Source organism: Echeneis naucrates, chromosome 11 (genome assembly GCF_900963305.1).
Source record: "Echeneis naucrates chromosome 11, fEcheNa1.1, whole genome shotgun sequence".
NCBI classification, from domain to species: domain Eukaryota; kingdom Metazoa; phylum Chordata; class Actinopteri; order Carangiformes; family Echeneidae; genus Echeneis; species Echeneis naucrates.
Genome location: NC_042521.1, coordinates 631577 through 656150, shown reverse-complemented (window position 1 = coordinate 656150; position 24574 = coordinate 631577). Strand labels below are relative to the sequence as shown.

Here is a 24574-nt window from a genome sequence, read left to right as displayed (position 1 = left end):
AGCGAGCAACGGCGGGAAAACGGATCCGGTTTGACCTCTTCAAAATAAAAGCGTCAATCACAGCGTAATCCAAAATAAGAAGTTAATGAGAAAAAAAATAAAAACAAAAACAATAAAATAAACACAAAGACATCTGCAGAGCCAAAGCTTTTGTTTGGGTGTGATCTGTAGCGCTGTTTTTGACTGTAAGTCTGTCTGGAAGAGTGAAAAGTTCAGTATTTACCTGATGAAGATCAACAGGAAATACTGTCAGTTAAACAATCTTAACTTCTACACAGATTATAGAAATATACTGGAGATTCTGCTGCACAGTACTTTGACAATATACCTGAATGTTTATACATATCAATTTAAAAAGAATCTAATCCAATAATTATATCCTGTATCAACAGGAAGGAGTCCATTCAGTCTCACTACAGTTAACACAAATCAGCTAATAGAAGAATGAGATTTTAACTTCTGTATTTATCTGCAACTGACCCAGACCAAGACCAAGAGCCCCAGGAGTCCGGGGCCACTGTTCTGTTTCAAATGACCTTTGACCTTTCTGATTGTAAAGTTAATAAAGAGACAAAGTCCACACAGAGACACAGAATGAATAACAACCAACAATCCAATCGAAAACAAAATAACTAAAGACACAATAAATAAACAATAAAACAAGACAGGAAGCATAATTAAAGCACAATAGCATTTATTCAACTCAATTCAACTAACAATTATTTCATTTAATAAAACATTATCATTATATCTTTATAAATTACTCATAGGACTGTTATAAATCAGCTCTGAGGTATTTCTGATGATGATATGGAGCATGAACATCTGTGGATATAAAAACAATGTGACAGTTTAATGCTCAGTGGTTTTATTGATAAATCTGGCACCAATTATCAGAAACTATCAATTTCTTTCTTCATTTCCTGAAAAAGACAAAAAAGAACACCAAAACCGGTGATCATTGTTGAGTATGTGACCTTTTGTGACATCACAGTTGGTGCTGCAGGTCCTACCTGGATGAGGTCCTTCTTGTTGTGGTGGGTTCTGTGTCTGTAGATGCACTGAGCCAGAACAGCGTAAAGCTTCTCCAGCGGATCCACCTCAGCGCCGTCCGTTTTGTCCACAGCTCTGTCCAGGAGTCCCTGAGAGGACAGACACCAGTTAAACCGTCAGCACGACCACCAGAGCAGAATCCTGGTTCCTTCTCACTGTGCTCAGATGAAGTTTAGCAGGAAAACCCCCTCACTCTCAGCTTGTTGTGATCCACCAGGAGAGGTGGTGGGTCCTGGTCCAGAATCTCCACTGATGTGTTGAACAGCTCCAGCTGCTCAAAAGGTTCCTTGTTGGATCTGTTATCATTCTTACTTTGCTTTTCTAGAGATGTGGAGGAGGGAGAAGAAGAAAGGGTTCATTCTTCAGTGTTTTAGAGAAGGCTGATGTAACAGTTTGTAGACTAATTTAAGACCACAACAGAAAACAACAATAATTATTATTAATAGAATTAATTAATGGTTGGGGGGAAAAAAGGATTAGCTTCATCTGAAAACAAGACTCTTTCTGTAAGTATCAAAGTCACTGAACTCTCAGAAGCTTGTTTCAGGAGGAGGATCGTGTTGGTCAGATTTGATCATTAGCAAATCAAATTCACTGTGGTTAATCTCATCCACAGGAGATGGTATTCAGGAGTAAAAAGAACAGTTTCAGCCTGAGGAACGGCCCGGAGAGAAAACTGTGCCACGCAGTTATCAGGTGTTCGTTCTTTCTTTGGCTGGATGGTGAGGACCGACCGGAACAGGAACTGGTCACTCCATGGTATGTGGCCTACAGATTTGGTTCCCCTCACCATGCATGTGGGCTTCTGATTGCTCTTGTGTCTGGTTCTTAAGAACTAGTTCAGACCACGTGCCAGTCCTGACACAGTGTGGCTGAATCCTTTAGAATCAGTTTCTCTAAATAAACTGATGGTGAATCATCATCACACGTGACTGATCTAAATCTGAGGCTACATGTTTGTGCAAGTGAAACTTTGATGAGGTAGCAGTTCTCAGCTCGGCTCAGAGCCTAGACTGTTAAGTTTGGGGCCCGTTCAAGCTCGTCCAGCAACAGAAGCAGCGTCACTTTCACCATCTGTCCATCTGCAGAGCTTTGTAGCAGCAGCAGCAGCAGCAGCGTGACTCTCACTACCTGTTTTACAAAGTCTGATGTGCAGGGCGGAGCTCAGTCCAGTTAGCAGCCTAAAGCGCTCACACAGTCAGGGAGGGGACCATCTGCAGGACATACAGACCTAATCTGCTCAGATAAACTCCCTTCACCGTTGTCTTTGGGTTTGGGGGAGTCTTTTGGGCCTGGTCTCGTAACCTTAACGTCAGCCTCCCTTTGGGAATGCTGTCTTCAGGTTCAGCATGGTGGTACCCGTTCATAAGAACTCCATTTTGGATCCAGGTGACACCACTGGCACTGTGGTGACAGCCGTCGGCCGTCACTGTCAGGTGGCTCTGCTCGCCGTCGCCGCTCTCTGATGTGGCAGACGAGCACAGATCAGTAGATCCGTTCCTCACTCCGTTCTCTGGGCCAGACTCTGAACTGGCCTTCCTAGACATTGAAGAGGAGGAAGATGATGTGAGCACTGGCGGCTTCTTCTTCCTGGTTTTGTTAATGACGCCGGTGCTCCACTTGGATTTACGAGGCCGTTTGTGACGTCGCTGACGGGCTGGAGTGAGAAAGGGGGGGGGGGGGGGGGGCAGGTGATTAGACTGAGGTGGAACAGAAGGTCTTCTCTCTTGCTCTAATGACTTCCTGTCCTCTTCTGCTGTGTGACTCTGATGTTTTAGTGGTTACAGAGAAATTGCAGCTTCCTGTCCACAAAGCTTTACTCCACTTTCATTCTCTTTCAGAAACATTTCCAAATCCACACTTCTGTTTTTCTTTTTAACCGCATCATGAGCGTTTGCAGTGAAACCTCAGGTCATTCACGGTGGACTCACCGTGTAGTCGGAGGCTGTTCCTGCTATCTGTCTGGTCTCGGTCAGCCTCAGTCCTACAGGAGGAAGCTGCAGACAAAATAAAAGCCTTTAGAACATTTACCATGTATGATGCAGCAGGTTTCACACACTGGTGGGAAGAAAAGTCACTGTCAGGGTAGATTTGACCTGCGACACCAATCAGGGCAAACAGGAAGCATCACCTCTCTTCACTCGAGACTCTTTGATCTCCTCGCAGACTCTCTCAAAGTCTTCGTCTAGCTCATCTCTGATGATGGCGCGGACCGTGTCCTTCAGAGCACACGCACGGTGACGGATGTGACGGTCTGACAAACACACACAAGCACAAATAAACACGTACAACAGCAGCTTCCTTTGAAATACAACACTGCAGCTCCAGGTTATCTTCATTCATTCATTCATTCTCATACAGAAGCAGCCAGACTATGTTCCCTGTATTCTGAGGTTCATCTTATCTCCTTTAAAAGATGAAACATTGAACATCTCAACATATATATTCTCTTTTGTTTGTGCGGTTAAAAAACCTAGTGTGAGAGCAGTCATATTCTCATGTGGCCTGTCATCTTTTTCCTTGACCTCGTTGCCTTTTCCGTCTCATGGTCAGAGGAAAGATGACATTGACTTCCCGACCGCAGCCTGAGACACCGGTGGACAATGGGAAGGTCTTGCACAAAGATACAGGTGATTCCAGGTGAAAGTTTGGCTTCTGGTTCACACTTAAACCTATTCATCGCATCAAACTGAGAAATGTTTTTTTTTCTGCTGAGTTTATAGTGAATCAGACATCTACAGAGCACTCCTCTCTGAACCAGTCTGCCTCTGAAGTGAGGTGGAGGTGGAAATGAAAGGCTTCACCTGGAAACATCTGCTCTGTTTGATCAAAACAGCGAAATAAAAGGGTGTGTTATGGTTTTGTACATCAAAGGTTCATATTTTTTCTTCTCTGATTTAATATCCATAAGAAGATATTTTTAATAATCAGTCTTCTGTCAGACTTCTCTCTGGAATTCTAAATCAATCTATGAAGGCACATCAGGCTTCAGATTCATTTGGATCAGTTGGATCTTCTGTGATCTGCTCGCAGTCTTCAGGACTCACCCATGGGGTCACTGTCTGGATTGTACTCGAGGGCGTTCTGCCAGATAAGGTCAGCGTCCGACATAAACTCGCTGACGGTGACATACTTGTGCTCGTCAATGTTGGTCATCAGTGTGGACAGATCCATGGGCTTCTTTATCACCATTAGGTAGTCAGGGACCTTCAGGAGACAAGGAGAGGAAGGAAACAAGGAAGAGAACCAAAAATGCATGAACTGAAAATTGTGATGAAGGTTCTAAATTTACACCAACATATCAAATGACATTTCCCCTGTTGGCATTATCTGCCCACCCCTCACCTCCTCTATGTCCACAGGCTTGGTGAAGGCCTTGAAGCGGCGATCCAGAGCCAGTCGCTCTGTCACGTTACGCAGGAAGAGGCGGAGCTCTCGCAAAACGTCCTCCTCTTGCTCCTCCAGGCGGAGGAGCTCCTGTTGTGACAGCTGATGAGGGGGAGGGAGGGGAGCCAGGGGAAGGATCTCTGTGGCCTGAGCCACTGGAACGGGGGGCGGGAGTGGACAGTGGATGAGACAAGATATATCCTCCAGTCTGAAATCGTAAAAACTAACACCACATCAAACTGCAAACGGCATAGAGTAACATACATCCTTTCCTTCTGGAGGGCGGAGCCTCGGCCGCCTGGTTCAGAATGAGGTCTTGGAAGAAGTCTGTCCTCTCCTGCCGGGTGGGGACACTGACGGTGTAAACCTCCCCGTACTCCTCCCGAAATAGACCCTGAATCTGAAGACAGAAACAAAAATGAAACTCCTGTGGGGAAGCCTGTGGCTTTCATGACATTACCTCCCTGAGCCATTCACCTCCAGGTCGAGCTGTGCAACGGGGAGGTTGCAGGTGGCGAGGAGCAGGATGGGGGAGAAGGATGGGATACTGCCCAGCAGGCTGAGGAAGGAGGCCCTGAGTGCAGGCCCCGCAGTCTCCCACCACTGCTGCAGGTGGGGGATGTAGATGATGCTGGGAGATGTCCGCTTGGCCTCGCAGAACACCTGACGGAGCAGAGACCGATTTGATATCCATGAGAAATACAGAGCCGAAGGATCAGAAACACTTCAACAAAGTCGATTTCATGTTTTTGAAACCATCACATCAGTTCTTTGTGGTTTAAAAAACCTGCTGTTCATCATCATCACCTCCAGGTGTCAGTCAAACACAGCTGAGCCTTCAGTTCAGCTTCAAGGAAACAAAACCTGTCAAAGCTTCATCGCCCCCTTATATCCACATTCACACCGGCTCACTTCAGACTCTGTTCTCTGGAATCGGGGATAGTGGCTCAGAAAACAAGAGCTCACAAAAACACACACCGAATTTGCTGTAAGGTGTGTCACCTGAGCGCAGGCTTCCTCTGGAGTTGTGCTGCTGACTCCGAACAGTACAGCAGGGTCCAGGCTGTGGACCGTGAAACACTCCAGAGCGTGCAGGACCGCAGGAGCCAGGTGAGAGGTCTGACCTGCACCAGGTCGACCCGACAGGAGCAGTCTGGGACGGTGTGATGTTGGGTGTCTGACTGCACTCCTGCAGAGGCAGACAAAGAAATATTTATTTGTACATTTAACTTAACTTTGTAAAATAACAGATTTATAGAAGAATTTGTAATAAATGTATTTTATTCATATCGCATTGTTTCCTGAAGTAAGATTGTAGTTATTTAAACTCTCCATCAGGATTTTCCCCTGCTCATTTGTTCCTGTTGCCTAGCTACCTCGACAATGCTAAAAGATGAGACCCTGAACTGAAGAGAATTTGATTGAAGTCCAGAACACAGATGCGACACTGATAAGATAACTTGTTGTTGAACATGATGCCAAAGTTTGTTTCGGCTTTTATTGGCTTAAGAGATGAAGAAGACACCAAACTGACCCTTTTCTCTAACCTTTAAAAAGGGTATAAAAGACGGTAAAGTGTTCATCACACCCACCTGGCAAAGTGCAGGAAGTTTTTGCTCTTGGAGGTGGAGGGTGTGGAGATGTTGGATGTCTCGTCTCCTCCATACGTCAGGCCATCATCAAGGACCCCGGAGGTCAGGTCTGACATGTGGAAAGTAACAGATGAATTTGAAATTTGCTGATGAGATGTAGTTTTTTTGACAGGCAGCTGTGACCTACCTGGCTCCCTCCTCTTCTTCATGCCCTGCTCAGCGTGAGGGAACAGTCTTTGCAGATGGTCCAGGATGTCCCGCAGGGTGGTGCCAAGCAGCGGGTGGACCACGGGAGACAGGGGTTTGGCGGGTGAAGCAGCAGCACGCTGTCCAGCCGGCGACATCTTCCTCATGGCCTCCACGAAGTCGCAGCTGCTGACGGCAATGGAGGAGACATCCAGCAGCAGCTTCTGGGAGGTGCCATAGATCTGCGGATAGCGGCGGCGCAGAGCGCACAGTGCCGCCTCGGTGCACACTGCTCTGATGTCAGCACCGCAGTAACCTGAGACAGTGAACCACAACATGCGAGCAAACACCAAACTGAAGCTGCTCAGATTTAGAGGTCAAAGGTCATTTTAGTGTGTGTTTCTTTTGTCTCTTCTCACCAACACATTTCTCTGCCAGTTCCTCCAGGAAACCTTCAGATGGAGGAGGTTTCCACTGCCGGGTGTGGATTTTAAGGATCTCTTTACGGCACTGAATCATTGAGGTAAACAAACAGAGGTTAATAAACATGGCATTTATAAAAGTGGACTCAGACTAAATGTAAGTGAAATTTACATTTGTTGTCTGGATTCAGAAACAGAATTACGAGCTGCTGTATCCTGGAGATGTTGGTGTGTACAATTTAAAATGGATATACTTCAGAAATAACCGACCTCTCTGTCAGGAAGACCAAACAGGAACTCCCTGTCAAAGCGTCCAGGCCGTCGCAGCGCTGGATCAATGGAGTCCAGTCGGTTTGTTGCTCCAATCACCACCACTTCACCGCGGCTGTCCAGACCGTCCATCAGGGCGAGAAGCGTTGACACAATGGAGCTGCATCGCACAGAGCCCAGGTGTGAGTCGACATCATTTAGGTCAAAGACGACAGTGACGGGTCTGTTCTGACCTGTGAATCTGATCCTGTCTGCTGGACCGGACCGGAGCCAGGCCGTCGACCTCATCAAAAAAGATGATGGATGGGCGCATCTGATACGCCTGAGGATGACACACATGCCAGCATCACCTGGGGAGTCTCAGATCATTCATGGGGGACCTGAGTCCAGCGGGGTAGTGCTGTGGAGATGGAGGTTACCTGCTCAAACAGCAGTCGCAGCTGCCGCTCCGACTCGCCCACCCACTTGCTAAGGCAGTCTGCTCCTTTCCTCATGAAGAAAGACACCTTTCTGTTGCCGTGGCTACACTCGTTGGCCAGCGCCCGGGCAACCAGTGTCTTCCCCGTCCCTGGAGGACCGTAGAACAGACAACCTCTGGAGGGGACAGGAGATATGGGTTACTGCTGGGTTATCTCAGTGTGTGTGTGTGTTTGTGTGCATGATACCTGGGCGGCTGGATCCTGAAGTTGTCAAAGACTTCAGGATAAAGAAGGGGGAAGACAACCATCTCCTTCAGAGCTGAGATGTGGCCAGACAGACCACCGATGCTGTCAAATCCCACCTAAGGGAAGGGAAGGAAAGAGGGAGAGAGGAAAGGAGGCAAGGAGAAGGTAAGAGGCCATGAAAGGTGAAGACTAAGGGAGGCAGTAAGAGAAGATTTCCTTCTGCGGTCATTAGAAAGAATAGATGTTTAAGGCTTGCAGCATTGGCATCACTTCCCCAGACCCAGAGTCCAGATCCAGGTTTACAGATGGTCTGTGGTCTGAACTCACTGACTGGTCGATGGCCATGGGATCGATGTCTGCCAGACCTGCTCCGGCATTCATCTTCTCTTGGCGTGTCCCAAGAAAGTTATCTGAGCGAAGGCTGAGCGGCCGAAAGCTGGAATGATAAATACAACACAGTGATCAACAGGGAGCTCTGATGAGTGCTGACGATGCTGCACTTCAGACAAACAGGACATTCAACCACTGAGGGCTTTAAAAACTAACACACAAACAAACGGTAGATCCTTAGCATTGATTCTAAAATAAATTAGGAGCCAGTGAAGAGGCTGAGAGGAACCAGTCAGGAGCCGAACTACCCGTGATACATCATGTACTGACCTGCCAGACGCTTTTTCATCACTCTGCTCCTCATCATCAGAGTCGTCATCAGACTGATTCGACCACGTGCTCTTTGTCGGTCTGGAGGAGAACCAGAGGAGAGATGACTTAAAGGTTTTGTTAACATCTTAAGGTTTCTGCATGTCTTCTCTTCAAAGATAAACCAGTTTGAAACATCAGTCGGACCTGAATGTTCCTCTGCGGGTCGTGTTTGGTCCGGAGGCGCTGATCCTGAAGGTTCCTCTCGGGAAGTCTGGAGGGAAAAACAACATCAGGGCATTGAACGTGTCCGGCTGCACAAACACAAGGTTTCATTTCTCTTTTGCTGCAGTAAAGAATCTCTGAAAAGGTTCCCTTGTTAAGGAAAGATGTTTCCATGGAGACCTTTCGTGTGCCGTTCAGCTTGTGAATAGTCGAATTGATACTAAGCGACTCCTTAAGTGTGAAGCTACGATAAGATGTTTTGGCAGCTCCTTTACTTGGTTCTGGTCTGGATCCTGTACTGACCACTGCTGGGTCCCTGGTAGAGCGATGAGGCTCTGCTCAGTTTGGCGTCCAGGTTCTGGTTGATGCTTCCGCTGCTGTCTTCATCTACAGCCACTTCCTGTTTGCTGTCATCATCATCCTCTGAGAGGCTCCTGAATGTTTTGCGCCGACCTTCTTCTTCGTCATCATCGCTGGAATCTCTCTGAGGTGGCACTGGGGTTCTCCTCTTCTGGGCTTTAGAATAGATCTTCTGCAATTCAATCACGCAGAAAAACACTGTGAGAGCCTAAAAACCAGAAAAACTTCCAAGGCAGAGCCCCCCCCAGGTCAATAAATCGGAATAATAGAAAAACATAAATGAAATAAGTTCAGATTTTTTAAATGTTGGATTGAAAACTGTGTCAACAAACAAACACAAAAACAAGGGCTGGTGCTGCTGCTGGTGGCAGCTGATAGAGATGTCGCCCCCTCCCCATGAGTGCTGAGCAAAGGGAGGGGGTGGCAGGGTGCAGCTGGGTGCTGCCTCACATCATCCTGATAAGGAGAGGCAGCACCCACGCTCACACAGAAGCTGCTTCTTCGCTTATTTTCCCGACCCATGAACAATCTTGGGTTATGTCGGGCCACGGGGGATGCACCTTTTGTTGGACACATATGAAAGAGCTTTAGAAAGATGATCCAATCGGCGTTCAGATGAGGGATATGACTCTGAGCGACCCTTCAGTCAGATACACGGTTCAACAGTTGGCAGCTAAAAGCAGTGGCTGTACAGCTCGTGAATGAAGCTTGGATCGGGCTTCGTGGGTTGGGACGCAGCTACGGGGTGAATGATCAGGATGTGCTCACTCCTTCTTTGTTGTTAGTGAGCCGTCTCTTCTTCTTCATGTTGTCCATCCTCTTCAGGACTGACCTGCTTGTGCTGTGGAGAGATCACACCACAGAATTATTTCCATTTGTCTTCGCTCCACCAACATTGTGGCACATTATTTTTCTTACTTGGTGCTAAAGCCGGCAAACATGTTGGAGGCCTGGTATCTGCTGGTGGGTTTGGTGGGCCTGGTGCTCCTCCTGAGCCCGCTCCTCCCTCCACCTGGGTGCACAAAGGAACTCCAGTAAACCAACCAGACCGAGTTCTCTGCTGTTCGAACCCAGACCCTGTTCTTACCTGCAGGGGTTCGAAGCCGAGCTGATTTCCTGTAAAAATGTAATAATAAATCTTAAATCCTTATTTATCTAAATGTTTTTTACTAAAAGTCAGAGGGCACAGCGGTAAACATCTGAATCTTTTCAGCAGTGAAGGTGATTATCACGGATCAGACCTGATGTTGGTTTGCTCCGGTTCTTTAACCTGATTCTGTTCATCATCCTCAGCATTTAATCCCTGAAACACACCAAACATGTCTTAGGTTCGACTTTCACTTTATTCCAGAGCTTCTGAAGCTTTCTGAGCAACAGAGATACAAGACAAAAACAGAGGAACAGTGGAGACCTTCTGGTGTGTTGACGAAGCTGCACCAACAAAAAGGGGCTCAAGAGTAGTTTTGTTTGATTCGTCCCAAACGTCAGTTCTTAGCCAACTTCTTTTTTTAATGCACTCAGTAGGAGATGGATTTGTGTAAAATACAAAAGATTCTTCTTGTCAACTTCCATCCCAACATCATCAGTAACAAGTAATGGCACTTAAACCTGCGGACTCACATTGGATAGGGCAGACATCTGTGACCGGGGGGCCGTGGTCCCGGTCCCGGTCGGACCCGCAGCCCCTCTGTCCCGGCCTCGGAGCGTCACCATGGTAACGCGTTAGCTTCGCGGTAAGTAAAACTAAAATCAACCAAAGACGGAAAAGGTCCGGACAGGAGTAGAAAACCTCCGTGGAGGCGGAGCTGGAGCCGAAAACACACCGGACAAACGGACTGACACTGAACACACCCGCCGGTCCGTGCTGACGTCACGGCCTACCGTGCGCGTGTCAACGGACAACTGACGTCACTTCGAAAATCAACAAAATGAGAGCTCACGTTTGTTTATTTTCCATTTTCACACATTCACTTCTCAGCAGTTATTTAACAGCTGTCTTTATTTATGCATGCTGAAGACTGAAAAAATAAAACGAATCTTCACACAGATTTTACTTACAGATTACTCACATCAACAAAATGACTCTTTAAAATAAGCTTTAGAAAATCACAGCGAATAACAGAAAATATTTTCATGCTTCCTATGATAGATACATAGATGGATAGATTTAACTTTATTGATACCTAAGTGCAAATTCACCCAGTCAGGAGCTCATCAAAATAAAAATAAAAATAAAAAATGTGACATGATAACAGCCAAAGACCAAAAAAAAAACACAACAAAGAACAATACATGATACTTGATTTAAAGAAATAGATCTAAATGACTGAAAAAAGTTGTGGCCATTGAAACAGATTTTCTGATGTATATTAAAAATCTATTTAAAGGCCACTTCAGTGTGACACCCTGTGTTACCCTCAATTACCTCTTCTTTAATAGTTATATGTGACATTCAACAGCTCTGATTCTGGTTTTTAAAAGTTTGGTTTGAGAGTAATCACTGATCTCAGTTATTTCCAAAACAATAGTTCTCACCAAACAGGGCCTTAATTTTACAAACATGAAGTACTCCATGCAAAGTGCACACAAAGTTCTCTACTTCAGCATTATACATTTCATTGTTTTGTGTTTGAAGAAGCTTGTTAACTGCTCTGTTCTTTTTCACTGTTGCCTGCTAATTTAGTTTCTCGTATGTTTTTATTTCCATCGGCGGCCGTTTAAACACCATCTGAGTGCTCCAGGCGACGCTCCTTGGACTTCACGTTCATCATTATCCTGCAGAGAATTAATAGACATTTTACTTTCTCTTAATTATCAACGAGTTGCTTTCTATTTTTTGTTTGTTTGTTTGTTTGTGGGATGAATTTTTGTTAATTTACCCCAAATTACAACCCACATTTTCTCCACGATAACATTAATTTCAATTCAAGTGAGTCAGTCCTTCACCAGTTACCTACTCAAACACACTTACCAGAGACATCTGAAGAAAAACAAAAAAGGTATTTCGGTTTATATGAACATGAACTGCATTTAAGACATACAGTAAAGCTGAAGCACATTTAGGTCTGATGAACTTATTGGATCATGTAATAATATCAAAAACCTTCCAAGTTAACTTCATTAAGTTAATACAGTATTAAAATGTATCTGCATGTTTACCCTGAGGTATGAGAAGTGCTTCACTTTCAGGGGGGGGGTTGGTTTCAGAAGAGGTGCTGGATGCAGAGTTTGAATCAGTTGCACCTTTGACACACAAAGAGAGGAAAAACTTAAAACTGCAATCATCATTTGGAAACATTTCTATATCACCTGATCCTCTTCCTTAATCTCACAACTGGATTCAAAACTGTGTGAAAAAAATGTAGAGAACTGTACATGACTCCAGGTCACAGACGTCAAAACATTTGAACAGCATCTCATTTAGAGTCACTGTTGTACGATTTGGGAGTTTTAGTCCACATACACTCAAGCAGTGGATCAATCCACTCCAGAGAAGCCAACAGCAAACAGAGAGCGTGCAGGTCGGAGTCAAACCTGAGACACTGTGATGTAGTTTGTGAGGTAACCACTGGACTACCTGCACTGCCAGCTGTATGTTTACAGGAGTCTTTACCTTCAAACTACTCAAACACACTCAGCAGTCTCACCTGCGATACCAGAGTCAACAGAAGCACCAGTGTTGATAGAGTCATTTGATTCTGCTGGAAAAAAAAAATTGGGTTGGTTTAATCATGCACTGTATTTATAACATACAGTGAAAACATGTCATACGTCCACCTGGACCATATTTTGTTCTGATGAAACTTAACGGATCATGTAATAACTGTGAAACTTCCAAATTCATAACAGAGTGAGAAATCCACGATAACATTTTACGATTTTAATCGCACATTTAATGACGTCACTGCATGTTTACCTTTCCTCTTTGGTGTTCCATTTGCAGAACTGGTAACAACTGTGCCGTTAACTACACAAATGCACACAGAAAGAGGAAAAATTTAAAGGTTCAAAGTTCCTGGATTTGTCATTCAGACATTCAATCAGAGAAACATAGCAGAACAATATTACTTAGTATAAAGCCACAATAAAGACAACAAATATAAAAACACCTCAAGACAAAAACAGGTAGTAAAATATTTATGTAATATGCAAATACAGATAAGTGAAGTAAATAACAGTAAAAAGAAACTGCACTAGGTATTAAAACTATATGACTGCAATCACACTTAAAATAATAAGTAAATAAATAAATAAATGGATGAAAATATATACAGAAATCCATATCCACGTGGTTTTACATATGTACATTGCTTTTGTTCTATTACAGATAGATTTTTTTATTTTACTGTTGGTTTACTTGGAACCTTGTCTCTGAGTATCGATATCCTCTGACCAAAATCAAGTTAAGAAATGACATGTATTATTTGGAGAGAGTGCAATGCAAAGAAATAAAGCACTTACTTAGTGGAGTGGTCACAACTTGAAGTACAGGTGCTGTACCTTTGGCAGTGTTGGCCTTAGCACCTATAATAAATAAACACAACTGAACAAATTTCAATGAGAAACATACACATCCATTTTGATAAGAACATTTGGATCTTTGTGTATATTTTGAAAATAATCTAATGCAATGTGATGATGCTTTTCCTTCATGTTTTAGATGGTAAGAAAGTGGAGTCTGTACTTTATGCTGTCAATCACACAGTAGCCCTGCGCCCTAATGCTCTGTCTAATAAAATCAGTAAATCTAACCGTAATGGTGGCTCTGCTGTGTAGTTTCAGAGGTGTTTAAAGAAGCCGTAGGTTGTACAGTCAATCTTTATGTTTTGTAACCTCACTGATTATCCAGACACGTGTTTTTAGCTTTAGCTGTCTAATATTCTGAGCACTGAGTGTGTGCACTTACACAGTTTGCCTTTTTTATAGAGGAAAAGCAGCAGAACTCCAACAGCCAACAAGAGTGAAACCAAAACCACAACTACAGCAATGATAACTGTAATACCACCATCCTCTGGAGAAGGAAGTGCATGATCTAAAAGAAAACAATGATATTAGCTTTAGAGTCATTTCTGTATTTCTTTTCATTGTGCAGAGGTTACACAATGCTGCCCATTAATTACAACATCCATGTGTGATTAATGTACTCCTCAGTAGGTGTTTAGCTTCTGACTGTGACAGAGAGTAAATAATCCAACCTCATGTTCGATTAAGGCAAAAGCTTTAGCCACAAGCTTTATCCTTCGTACAAAATGGTTTCTGGGGTTCTTTGTAACTTCTGCAGTTGTGTTGAAATGCACTCTAAATTTCTGAATATTTCTGCATACCAAAACTCTGAGCATGCACAGACAACACTGGTGGCAGCAAACAAAAAATGTTCTCACCCCACTCTGTCTCGACCTCTGTACTAGACGCCACATGAGAAACTTTACATGTGTACGTAGATTTGTCATCCCTTAACATCTCCACCGAGTCTCTTCTCTGGAAGGTGTTGTCTTCATTTGGTCGAACACCTGAGGTTTCTACCCCATCTTCTTTAGTTAGAATGCGGCCGTTCCTTCTTATTTCCAGGACGATGTCTCTTGGGTAGAAACCTGTTGCCAGGCACGTCAGAATGACGTTTCCCCTGACATTGGAATTCCTTGCAAACAGGTGAACAATCGGTTTAGCTGGAGGGGGAAAACAAGCAGTGAGATATGGTCAGTTTAGTGTCCCATTCTTGCTTCTTTGGGGGAAAAAAATCTGGTTAAAATAAATTTGTGCAATTCAGAAAAGTAAAAAACAATGAATTTCTTAATTAAATCAAATGCGGTGCATATAATGTATTCTGGAAAACTTCTCATTCCCATTTCCCTTCAGTGTTGTCCTGAAAACACCTTAGTTTAAAGGGATCAATCCTTCCATCCTCAAAGTAAATGCAGAAAAAAAGGTATTATAATAGCTGGTTACAAATTTGGATTTGTAGTATTTCTATGTAAACTTAAAATGTTGAGGGTTGAGCCTAAATTTATTCAACAAAAAGATTAAAGTTGGTTCCACATGAGGAGCTGTTAACTTTAAATGACTAATGGCCTTAAGTTAAGACCTATGAGGAAATTGAAAGTGAATAATATTTTTTCTGAATTGGTAATATAGGTGTTTTTTTAAGAGATATTTTTCTTACAGGCATATCGCAGTTCTTTCTGTCCGTAGGTGATGAATTTGCTCAACCAATCGAGACACTCCTTCGTCAGGTAGCCGTGGGTATATTCGTTTAAGACCGACACCGCATCCCACTTTGTCTTGGTCGGGACTGCCTCAGCAGCTGGAGCGACCCAAACTGAGTGGCTGTCATCGAAGGACAGGAAGTTGTGTCCATCGTAGCTGTACATGTCCATGCCTCTGACAAACTTTAACTTGCCATCGGGTTGTGTCACAGCTTCGCAGCCGTGCATCCACTGAAGAACATGGACATCTGCAGTGACAAACATAACAACAGAGATCACAACAGCTTTACAGCATTCCAGCTGGGGACATCTTTTGATTCCCACTTTCTTGTCTTTGTCATTTGTGAATGAAGTTATTTCAGATTTGGATCAGTCTGACTTTTTGGCTGGAGCTTTGTTGCCTTTTTTTTTTTTTTATGCATCAATTGCCACCCTCCATCTTAGATGGTGACTTGTAGAGTCACATCTCTACATCGAAGGCTTCTATTGGTCCGATGTGTGATGTCACAGCCAATCAGTGACTCATTCAGGGGCCTAGCTGTCAGCTGCTTGCAGACCGTACCTGTGTCATTCTGTCGCAAGCGATCCTTCAGGATGTTGAGGTTGACTTTGAACCACTGCTCCTTGCTCTGGCGAGACTGCGTGCCTTTGTCCCAGTAATCTTTGGGATTCTTTTCTTCCATCCAGTTCTGCTTGGCAACTTTCTTCTTGATCTCACTATCATAGTAGTCAATCATCTTGCCATCCAGCAGACCCATGGCTGTGAACTCATGGATGCCAGGGAGGCCCATAGGCTTTGAGAGGGCTGTGTAGATGTATGTGAGGGAATGCACCTCTGGAAGTCACACAGGAGAAGGGAGGGAGAGAGAGCGATATTTATAATGTGCTCAACTGAAGAACGAGGAAGTCAACTTGTAACCGCCTCATGTTGTTCATAACTGTGGCTCAGATATCTGAAGAATGATGTCTGTCTTCTTTTGTGGTTGTTCGAAGTGTTTACTTGGAACAATATGCCATTTCTACCTGCCACCTATATTTCATATTACCTTTTACAGAACCTCAGTCATCTTTCACTGCACTATTTCCTAATTTCTTATTAACTCTTCAACCACATATACTTAACAATCCCCTCCACTGTGGTGCTTTATATGAATATACCACGTTTTAGATTTATTATTATGCACATTTTGAGGTTGATGGAATAAATAAATCAGTTTAAAACATGAAATGATTACGGTAAGTGATCAGGCCAAAGATGTATTTCTTTTATCCCCATTAGGACCACAGACAGACGGACTGTGTTCGCGTGATCAACGACAAACTTCCTCTTCAACCTTTAATTTTATGTAGCATGAATGTGAATTAAATCTTTACACGACACCTGACTATAAATAACCGTCAATGTCGGCAGATCATATTTAAATGAGGAATATAAACTAAAGAAATGTGTTTTTTTTAACGACGTCACGAGTCTCTGGTTTACTTTCGGTTCAGTCGGACTGAAGGGACCTGAACTTACCGCAGTTTACTGTCAGCCCAGTCCCCAGGAGGACAAAGACCACGGCGAGACGCATCCTGTCCCCCAGTCTGCTTCCTGTCTGCTCCCCTAAAGTCCGTTCGGTCCGTTTATTCTGGCTCTGGTTCGGACTCTGGTCCGGACTCTGGATCCGTCCGACCGCGACAACAACTGGCTCCTCCTGAGCTGTCTGAGCGGTGCGTTCACGGCTGCTCGTAAACTTTCCCCACACCACACCTCCAATCACCGCGGAGCTCATTAACCAAACACTATTTGATCAACTATTTTAGTCCTTAACGAAGCAAAGGAGAGCCCACAGGTCGGTGAGCTCATCTTCTACAATGTGAGGACTAAAAAAACAAACAACAACAAAAAAAAAACCCAAAACAGTTTGACATTAACTGGATTGAGAAATAACAGATACCAGTTATAGGATCTTCTATCCTATAACTGACAAAACAAATAAGACCAAATGTACATAAAGTCCTCTGGGCTTGTATTATTATAGACTAACAATATTTAAATTATAATTTTGATAAGATTTTCACAATTTACATCCTCATCATCAGCTCTGGCCCTGAAAGAAACAATCCTAAATAATAAAGGCAACATGTCAGACTCCATCCCGTCAGTGAAGGTTGTTCTCCTGTGTTTCTGTACTTTCTGTACATTTTATCGGTCCCACCACAGTGATATGGTAGGTCCTTCCTTCCTGCTGCTGTCAGACTGTTTAATGACCAGGACTGTCCCCCCAGTAGACCACACACTAAGAATAACACTGTGCCATATTCTTCTAACTTCCCAGGTGCAACTGCTGCTATGGGAAGCACTACCTGCTATTGTGTGTCTCTGTTTGTTTCTCGCTGCTGTAACAATGTGAGGAAATCTGATCTAACCAGATGAGCTTTCTCTCAACACAGAGCAGAGACACGCTGACGGTGGGGTCGGAGAACACAGCTGGTTCTGGTTCTGGTTCCTGGTTCTGCCTGCAGATGGATGTTGTTAAGATTCCTATCAGCTTCACAACACAGCTGTCAGGCTGGAAGTCATAACAAGTGCAACTCTAAATAATTTACTTTACTGCACTGATAAAGCACAGACCGCAGAATGTTTCATAGCATTATACATAGATCCTTGTATATTTTATATACATCCTGCCAATGAATTTCCTCCAGCCTCTCAAACATGACACTTATTTCAAACTGCATTAAACCATGATGATGGCACTCTGCACACTTTTGTACTGAAGTTCAACTGATCCAAGCAGGAATTAAATCTAATTTCAGGGTGTGTGGAGATATGCTTTGTGGTTTTTGGACTAAAGTCACTTTAAAGTCAAAAGCTTGTCTTATATAATCATGAAACCTTTGTGAGTTCACAAACAGCTCAACACTTCCATTTACTTCGTCGTCATCTGCTGACGTTAACATCACCGGAGCTGGAGATGTTTTTACATGGGAAAGGTCCCAGCAGGTGGAACTGTTCCCCCCGGTGTTAAAATAATCCGACAAACAGCGATGATTCTTCAGAAAATTTAGAAAAATAAGCTAAGTTAGCCGGTGAAGCTAACATTTAAAAAGAACCGTTAAAAAGCAACAACCGTTGGCGTTCATTAACCGGAAGTGTTAAAAAAATAACATTTCACATTCTTCAACTTTTCTTTTTGGACAAAACTCACCTCCTCCGAAAGCCTCCAGCTTCAGCCACATTATTGGCAGAAAGAGAACGATCCAGGTCGCCGGTCGGTTCATGATTTTTAGCCGAGAAGAGGTCGCAGAAGTCCGGACGACAACAACCAACTGGCCAGCGGCGGCGTCGACCAATCAAATAATTCACAGATGGTTGCCAGGCAGATTTCAGCGACACGGGTTCTTTCAGGCAGAATGGGAACACATTCAGTTCAACTTTAACTGGAATAAAGTTAAAGTTCACCAGAAAAACAGATGTTCAGGGTGTTAATTCTAATGTTTGTATAATGGGAAGGTTTAGAAGAAGAAGAAGAACTCTTTCTCAGTGCCATCAGACTCCAAAACAGGAGGTAATAACTGTAAGGTAGCTGTTTACTCTTCCTTTTGCACACGTCATAATCTTGAAGGTTACCTTTTCATTATTTTGCCTGTTTCATCATCATTCATCATCATTTCAGCATATTTCATCATATTTCGCTGGTAGCTTATATGTCAGCTTGTTCTATTTTATTGTATTTTATTCATTTCATTCATCTTCAACTGCATATCCGTTTCCAAGTCACAGGTATTGTATTTTATATTCTGCTGTATTATATGTCTGTTGCTGTTTTTAGATTGCCCAGTTTTTATTATATTGATCTATCTAGTTTATGGTTTACATCTCTGGTATGGAGTTCTTGTGTTTGTCTTTAAAGAAATGAGCTGCTGGCATACAAATATGTTTTTGTTCTTCCACTACATTTATTTGACATTTGTTGTGAAATGTCACACCTTTATTCAGATCGAGGAGGTCTCTGCAGATCAGTGAAAACACCGACCCGGCCCAAAGCTGGCAAAGCTGACCGAGACTCTTCACAACCTCACCAGTCTGCAGCTTTTCTTTTCTGTTGTGATTGAGAGACTCCTTGTGGTAAAGGTTTGTTGTGCCTTTAATATTTCAGTCACATGCCACATACTTCTAATTTTAGGAACAGATTTATTTACATAGTTTCAGTTGCAGATAGTTTTAGATTTGTTCAGAAAAGGAACCAAATATTGTCCAACTTTACAATATTGATGCATTTTCACCGTAAAAGACTGAACATACTTCCCAACAGATTCAAATTAAAATTAGCTGAACATGAACCAACTGCCAAAGGAATCAGATGTCCAATACCAGAATCTTAGTTTACGGGTTCAAAGTTCTCTGTCCACAGTGAAATATTCAGCATGTATTCAGAAAGCGAGCCTTAAAACGAGCTGTGGGGACTTCTGGGACTTTGTGATGTCACAGTAAAGCAGACACCACCCTCAGTCGAGTTCCAAACGCAAGCAATCAGAAGAGAGGATTGGATTCTCTCCTCTGATTGGCTGACCGACAGAGGAAATGTCAAACTACACTGAGGTTGTTTTTGCTTCTTAAAGCCACAACAATATCTTCTACAGGATGTCAGCAATAAAAACAAATTTGGACTTATTTTATGGCAGTATTTCTCCGAACTGGAATTAGTCTTCGTTAAAAAATTGCTGCATGTATCGTTGTCCAGGCAAAGGTCAGTTTTACACTGAATCAGATCCAACTCTTTTTCTGGAGATGAACTCCTCTTTACTCCCGTTTAAAGTCAGTTCCAGGTGTCTTTGTCTGTGCCTCCCCTTCCTTCACCCCTCCATCCCAGATCCGTCCATCTTTTCCTCCCAAAGCGGAACCCAAATCCCCCCTTCTCCCGGCTGACAGTCTGGAGACCTCCGGCGATGGAGGTCAGAGCTTTGTTCCTCTTCCCCCCGTCCTCCGTGTCTCCTCTGTCCTTATAGTGCATGCTTTCCAGAGAGTGCCCCCCAGGGAAGGGTGACCGTGGCTGGGCCAACAGGTCTCCTCTTTCATCCCTGTGCAGCCCTTCGTCCTCCCAGGGCCCAAATTCAGGTTGCAGCAGGGCTTGCAGGGAGTCCTGAGACAACCCAGGCCACACTTCAGGTTTGTCCTCCTGAGCAGCCTGTCGGTGCAGCACGGCTGACTCCAGCTCAGGTCCGTCTGCTGCTGGGAGGGCATTTGGGGAGATGGGGCAGGATGTGATGGACCATGGGAGGGGGCAGAGGAGGGTGAAGGAGAGGAGGGCGAGTTGAGAAACGGCAAGATGGGAGGATGGTCTCATCTGAAAACGAAGACCGGTCATCGGTCAAGTTACACTCTGACTTTACTAGAGTTTAAAAGGAAATTGATAATTAGATTAATCAGATCAAAGTAACACAAATGTGCACATTCAAAAGAGGATCGGCACAAAAAGTAGATTTCTCTTGATATATAAAAGCATTTCTGTCAATCACGACAAAGTAAAGTCAGTAAAAAAAAAGCACGGACTCATCGACATAGCTTCTAAACTTCATCAGTACAGGACGAGCTTTTCAGGAGTTTGAATGTTTTTCTGTTCAGTTTTACACGTTAAGGGTTAGTGAAGCTCAACGACATAAAGTGCTGTTGAAATGGCCAAAAGCTGGAGCTTTTCTGTCTTCAAACATTTATAATTTCATTGACATCTGATTGGTTGCTTTTGAGAAATTCTGTTAAGAAACCTATTGAAGACTAAAACACGTGTCCAAAGTCAAAAAGTCAAGTCCATGCCTGCAAATGTGATCATTCAGCAACTTTGTCAGCTGATACATTTTCTCAAAAGTGTAAAAGTATTGAAAAGAATAAAGAAATGAAGAGAGCAGTTGCTCCCAAGTGTTGGCATCAATGAAGAGGAATAAAAAAGAAGATTCACCTTAGTTGTGTCACGTCTTACCTTGTGTCCCAATCTAAGTTGCTGGATCTTCATATCTTTGTAACGTTCATTGCCTCAGACCTTTTTAAAAACTGCAGGCCGTCCTCCCCCAGCCGTTCACCATTGGTCTCTGGCTCCTCTGACGCACCAAGAGATGAACACTCAGCCGTCATAATCTTCATTCTTTCACCTGAGAAACCTCAGTCTACTTCAGCAACCAGGCCTAGAGAGTGGCAATTATCACAAACCTCTTGATTGGGGGGAGGGGGCATTGGGGGTAATTCACAAAAATGGAAGCCAATTCATTAAGCTGTTGTTGTGGAGAGAACGCAGAGAGAATCATCAGTCATCATCATTGTCATGAAGGTCGCCTCACTGGGACGACTCAAACCAGCCTGAAAGAATGTCATTACTGCTTTTGGGGAAATGATCATCACAGTGAATGAAACTGTTGTCCAATTTAAATCCTCCAATTATGTGACAATGTGGACTGATTTCTGCTTTCAGGGTATTTACTGTTTGTGGTTGTTTCGAGTGACATGCTCCTCTGTCCCATAATTCACACTTCCCCTGTGATTTTGTTTAGAAATACAGCAGGTTCACTGGAATTCTAATTCACTAAGATTGAGCTGCATCCTTCCAGAAGTGGCTGGCTGGTTCAGTTTGAGACCATTTCTCTGTGCACTGAGACCTTTGAGACCTTCACCTGGAGGTCCAGCTTCTATGGAGGACCACGTGGAGGCCTACCTTTGGACCGCTGCCTTCAAACTGTGGAGTAATTGGGGACAGAGCTGCTGCTTGTGAAGCAAAGAGATCAAACTTAGATGAAGGAAGTGATGAAACAGCTGAAGGTTTATTCACTGTTCCAGTCTGATACAGTAACAGACAAACGTGACATTTCTGATTACATTGGCTTCATGCCGATGGTGACGTGAATAGAGTTGGTAAAAACCTGTGGACTATTTTGGCAGCTCTGTAGATGAAAACATATTGTATTTAAATGTATTTATGAAGCCAGGAGCTTGGAAACGAATAAAGGGGAGTTTCATGCACTAATTTGAGTTTACCTCCAGACTGGCTACAAAAGAAAGTGCAGATTACGACACATACCACGAGGGTTTGTTCATGACCTGCTCCTGTCCGCTCATCTGAAAGCTTGAGGATTCTAACTCTGACTTTTCTCTTCTTTTCAAAATCTTTCTGGACTAACAGTAACGTGGTGTGAAAGAAGCATCAGGACCAGTTTCTTGTTCTGATCCTCCTCTTGCCTCCCCAAAGTCCTCGTAGACCTCCAGAGAGGAGATACATCCTGGTGCATTCTGGGAGTCATAGTCCAGGAGGAAGTCAAGGCCTTGCAGCTGGTGAGGCTGGTTGGTGGCCGGGCTCGCCGGCAGGTCGCTGAGCGGGGAGGTGAGTAGGGAAAGCTGCAGCTGGTCGATGGTGCTGGCCGAGAACGACTGTGATTGGTCAGCTGAGGAGCAGACTGGGGGTGGGGAACTGGTCACCGTGGTGACGCCTCTCAGGGGGGCAGAGGGAGAATTCGCCTGAGAGTCGTCTGTGGTGAGATTTCGCCTCAATTTGGCCCTAGCATTTTGAAACCACACCTGAGATAGAGAGAGAGAGAGTATGAAGTATGAAGTATGAACGTTTTCCTATTGACTTCAATGACTGGGATTGGAGCTGATTGAAGGTCCCTTTCCTGTCTCTCTTTCGCTGTGGCTTTCAAAATGAAGGCGTCACCTGGACGTCTCACCTGCAGGACTCTCTTGGGCAGGCCGGTCTTGTGTGCCAGGCAGGTCCAGTCTTTGCCGTCAGGGTTGTGTTTCTGGGCAAAATACGACTCCAGAGCTCTGAGCTGCTCACTGCGGAAACACGTCCTGATTCGCTTAGTGTGCCTGTGGCTCCGCCCCCCTATCACCCTGTCATCCAGGCGTGGTTCTGGGCTGCTGACGGACTCCTCCCCTTCACCTGAAACCTGGATATGGGCTGTTCACACACACAGACAGGCGGTGGAGGAGACTAAAAAGCTAAAAGAGCAGGAACTTGCTTCACCACAACACATGAATCACACAGTGCTCAGCTGTCAGTGAACGACAACAACAATAGAATCAGAACACAAACACACTCACCTTCATCCGTCAGGTTTGGTTTGGGCGGAGGATCCTGGGACAGGGGGATGCTCCCGTCACCATGGTAATGTGATTGACAGAAGAGGCTCTGCCCCTCAATGCAGTACAGGTTCCCCGGCATGAGTTTGATGTCACATTCCTGTAAAACACGATGCATATTTATTTTTTTGCTTTGGCACCGACGATCACGCCTCGTAACACTAAACTGAGGGCTCACCTGGCAGGAGAAGCAGTGAGGATGGAAGGTCAACTCCCCAGACCTCATGACCAGAGCGGTTGCTGGGATTGGCTGGAAGCAGCGAGCGCACTGACCGCCCAAAAACATCCTGACCACCAGCACAGAGAAAACAAGAGGACACAGGTTTGATCTCCGGACCAGGACTCTCCAGGGGGACGAGTGGAGGTTCTGGGTCTGACCTGCAGTAGTCCTGCTGGCAGTAGATGTTCCCATCTCTGCAGTACAACGAGGGCTGTGTCTGCAGCTCGCACTGACACTGGCTGCAGCGCAGACAGGCGCTGTGCCACAGCTGACCAGCAGCCAATAGGAAGAAGCGGTCGCACACCTGCCCTCCACAACCGGCACACATCATTGGCTCCTGGACGGACAGGGCTGTTGGAGCCTGAGACAAGATGGAAAAACTGATTCTGTCGCGTTCAAAGTAATGAAAAATGTTTGTGCAGCGATTATTAAAATTGGATTATTGTTAGCTGATTAACACAAACAGGGTCAGAATGTAAGCCATCCTCTGGCTCTGATCTGAAGCAACTTTAAAGCCACAGTACGAATTTTACAGCTTGGATCTCGACCTTCTTCTGCCTTGAAATCCAAATTACCAACCAATCAGGGTCGAGTCAGAGCAGGTCAGATCCACCTTCTCCCCCAAATTTGGTTTCTACTGGTTTTTTAAAAAAACAATCTCCTTTAAATAAAAGTAGAGAAATAAATAGTCTGAGTTTGAAGAGATAATGTCGCCTCTCGACTGAACATCATCTCATGGCCTTCGTGCTCACGTGGTCTGAAGCAGCACTTTCCTCACCGCCCCCTGGGCCTCCGACGACGCCCTTGGGGCCTTCTGCCTCGTCACCAAGGTTGCTGCTGTACAACAGGTCCTCCAGGGCTCGATCGTCTGACATCATGATTGTCCTGAGGACATTGGGGGGGTAATTATCAGCCCTCTCTACAATCACTGCCATCGTTAGAGCTAAAAACAGTGTCCTTTAACGTCCTTATTAATAGGCGACACACAAACTGTAACACAACAAGCTCCAAGTGACATTTATGTTTGATGTCTTTCCTTTTGGTGGAAAGAGACAGAATTATTATATTCTATTATATAAGAATATTATATTATATTATCAACTATTTTCATGGAACTTTTTTATCAGAATTCGGTGAAATGTGTTAAAACAAGAAAACAGTATAACAGTATAATATACATAATGATTAAAATTTATATGAAAGGTTTTTCTTTTCACTTTATATGACAAAACACACAAATCC

The 24574-nt window shown here is 44.2% G+C and overlaps 3 protein-coding genes across 12 annotated transcripts; all 3 read right to left on the bottom strand.

The window, feature by feature from the left end:
- Nucleotides 1-685: 685 nt before the first annotated feature.
- On the bottom strand, nucleotides 686-10604 carry LOC115051338 (ATPase family AAA domain-containing protein 2-like). Of its 8 annotated transcripts, XM_029514733.1 has the most exons (27): nucleotides 10420-10604; nucleotides 10041-10102; nucleotides 9887-9915; nucleotides 9718-9811; nucleotides 9568-9640; nucleotides 8743-8971; nucleotides 8422-8488; nucleotides 8236-8316; nucleotides 7903-8011; nucleotides 7576-7691; nucleotides 7330-7504; nucleotides 7144-7232; nucleotides 6911-7070; nucleotides 6638-6728; nucleotides 6220-6534; nucleotides 6033-6141; nucleotides 5443-5629; nucleotides 4918-5103; nucleotides 4705-4840; nucleotides 4399-4595; nucleotides 4101-4260; nucleotides 3185-3307; nucleotides 2985-3050; nucleotides 2285-2710; nucleotides 1247-1374; nucleotides 1014-1142; nucleotides 699-923 (listed from the first exon to the last, which is right to left on the bottom strand). In XM_029514733.1, exons 1-27 carry the CDS (start codon nucleotides 10510-10512, stop codon nucleotides 894-896), a joined length of 3660 nt encoding a protein of 1219 aa, XP_029370593.1. In that variant the 5' UTR covers nucleotides 10513-10604; the 3' UTR covers nucleotides 699-893. The 8 variants fall into 8 exon arrangements, 7 of the variants coding, with proteins under 7 accessions (XP_029370588.1, XP_029370593.1, XP_029370590.1 ...); XM_029514728.1 differs by having other exon boundaries at nucleotides 686-825; nucleotides 6033-6534; XM_029514730.1 differs by having other exon boundaries at nucleotides 6033-6534.
- A 124-nt stretch (nucleotides 10605-10728) lies between these two features.
- Nucleotides 10729-18352, bottom strand: LOC115051339 (class I histocompatibility antigen, F10 alpha chain-like). 3 transcript variants are annotated; one of them, XM_029514734.1, is made up of 11 exons: nucleotides 18197-18310; nucleotides 16522-16868; nucleotides 15565-15837; nucleotides 14960-15250; nucleotides 14181-14465; nucleotides 13706-13831; nucleotides 13261-13323; nucleotides 12716-12766; nucleotides 12447-12500; nucleotides 11959-12042; nucleotides 10729-11574 (listed from the first exon to the last, which is right to left on the bottom strand). In XM_029514734.1, exons 2-11 carry the CDS (start codon nucleotides 16775-16777, stop codon nucleotides 11570-11572), a joined length of 1488 nt encoding a protein of 495 aa, XP_029370594.1. In that variant the 5' UTR covers nucleotides 16778-16868; nucleotides 18197-18310; the 3' UTR covers nucleotides 10729-11569. The 3 variants fall into 3 exon arrangements, with proteins under 3 accessions (XP_029370594.1, XP_029370595.1, XP_029370596.1); XM_029514735.1 differs by having other exon boundaries at nucleotides 12447-12497; XM_029514736.1 differs by lacking the exon at nucleotides 16522-16868 and having other exon boundaries at nucleotides 18197-18352.
- Nucleotides 18353-22149: 3797 nt separating this feature from the next.
- LOC115051369 (LIM/homeobox protein Lhx9-like) lies at nucleotides 22150-24267 on the bottom strand. The gene is made up of 6 exons (XM_029514774.1): nucleotides 24085-24267; nucleotides 23491-23693; nucleotides 23291-23399; nucleotides 23074-23212; nucleotides 22698-22930; nucleotides 22150-22548 (listed from the first exon to the last, which is right to left on the bottom strand). The coding sequence occupies exons 1-6, from the start codon at nucleotides 24265-24267 to the stop codon at nucleotides 22150-22152; spliced, it is 1266 nt and encodes a 421-aa protein (XP_029370634.1).
- Nucleotides 24268-24574: the final 307 nt, after the last annotated feature.

Excerpts from the sequence above, each read along its gene's own strand:
- LOC115051338 (XM_029514727.1), bottom strand. The coding sequence starts at position 10,512 with ATGGTGACGCTCCGAGGCCGGGACAGAGGGGCTGCGGGTCCGACCGGG. Across the intron at positions 10,103-10,419 it reads AGATGTCTGCCCTATCCAAT|GGATTAAATGCTGAGGATGA; the intron begins GTGAGTCCGCAG and ends GGTGTGTTTCAG. Across the intron at positions 1,143-1,246 it reads TGGATCACAACAAGCTGAGA|GGACTCCTGGACAGAGCTGT; the intron begins GTGAGGGGGTTT and ends CTGTCCTCTCAG.
- LOC115051369 (XM_029514774.1), bottom strand. The coding sequence starts at position 24,267 with ATGGCAGTGATTGTAGAGAGGGCTGATAATTACCCCCCCAATGTCCTC. Across the intron at positions 22,931-23,073 it reads ACCAAACCTGACGGATGAAG|CCCATATCCAGGTTTCAGGT; the intron begins GTGAGTGTGTTT and ends GTGTGTGAACAG. Across the intron at positions 22,549-22,697 it reads TGCCCAAGAGAGTCCTGCAG|GTGTGGTTTCAAAATGCTAG; the intron begins GTGAGACGTCCA and ends TCTCTATCTCAG.
- LOC115051339 (XM_029514734.1), bottom strand. The coding sequence starts at position 16,777 with ATGAGCTCCGCGGTGATTGGAGGTGTGGTGTGGGGAAAGTTTACGAGC. Across the intron at positions 13,832-14,180 it reads AGAGGTCGAGACAGAGTGGG|ATCATGCACTTCCTTCTCCA; the intron begins GTGAGAACATTT and ends GTTTTCTTTTAG. Across the intron at positions 12,501-12,715 it reads TGGAACACCAAAGAGGAAAG|CAGAATCAAATGACTCTATC; the intron begins GTAAACATGCAG and ends TTTTTTTTCCAG.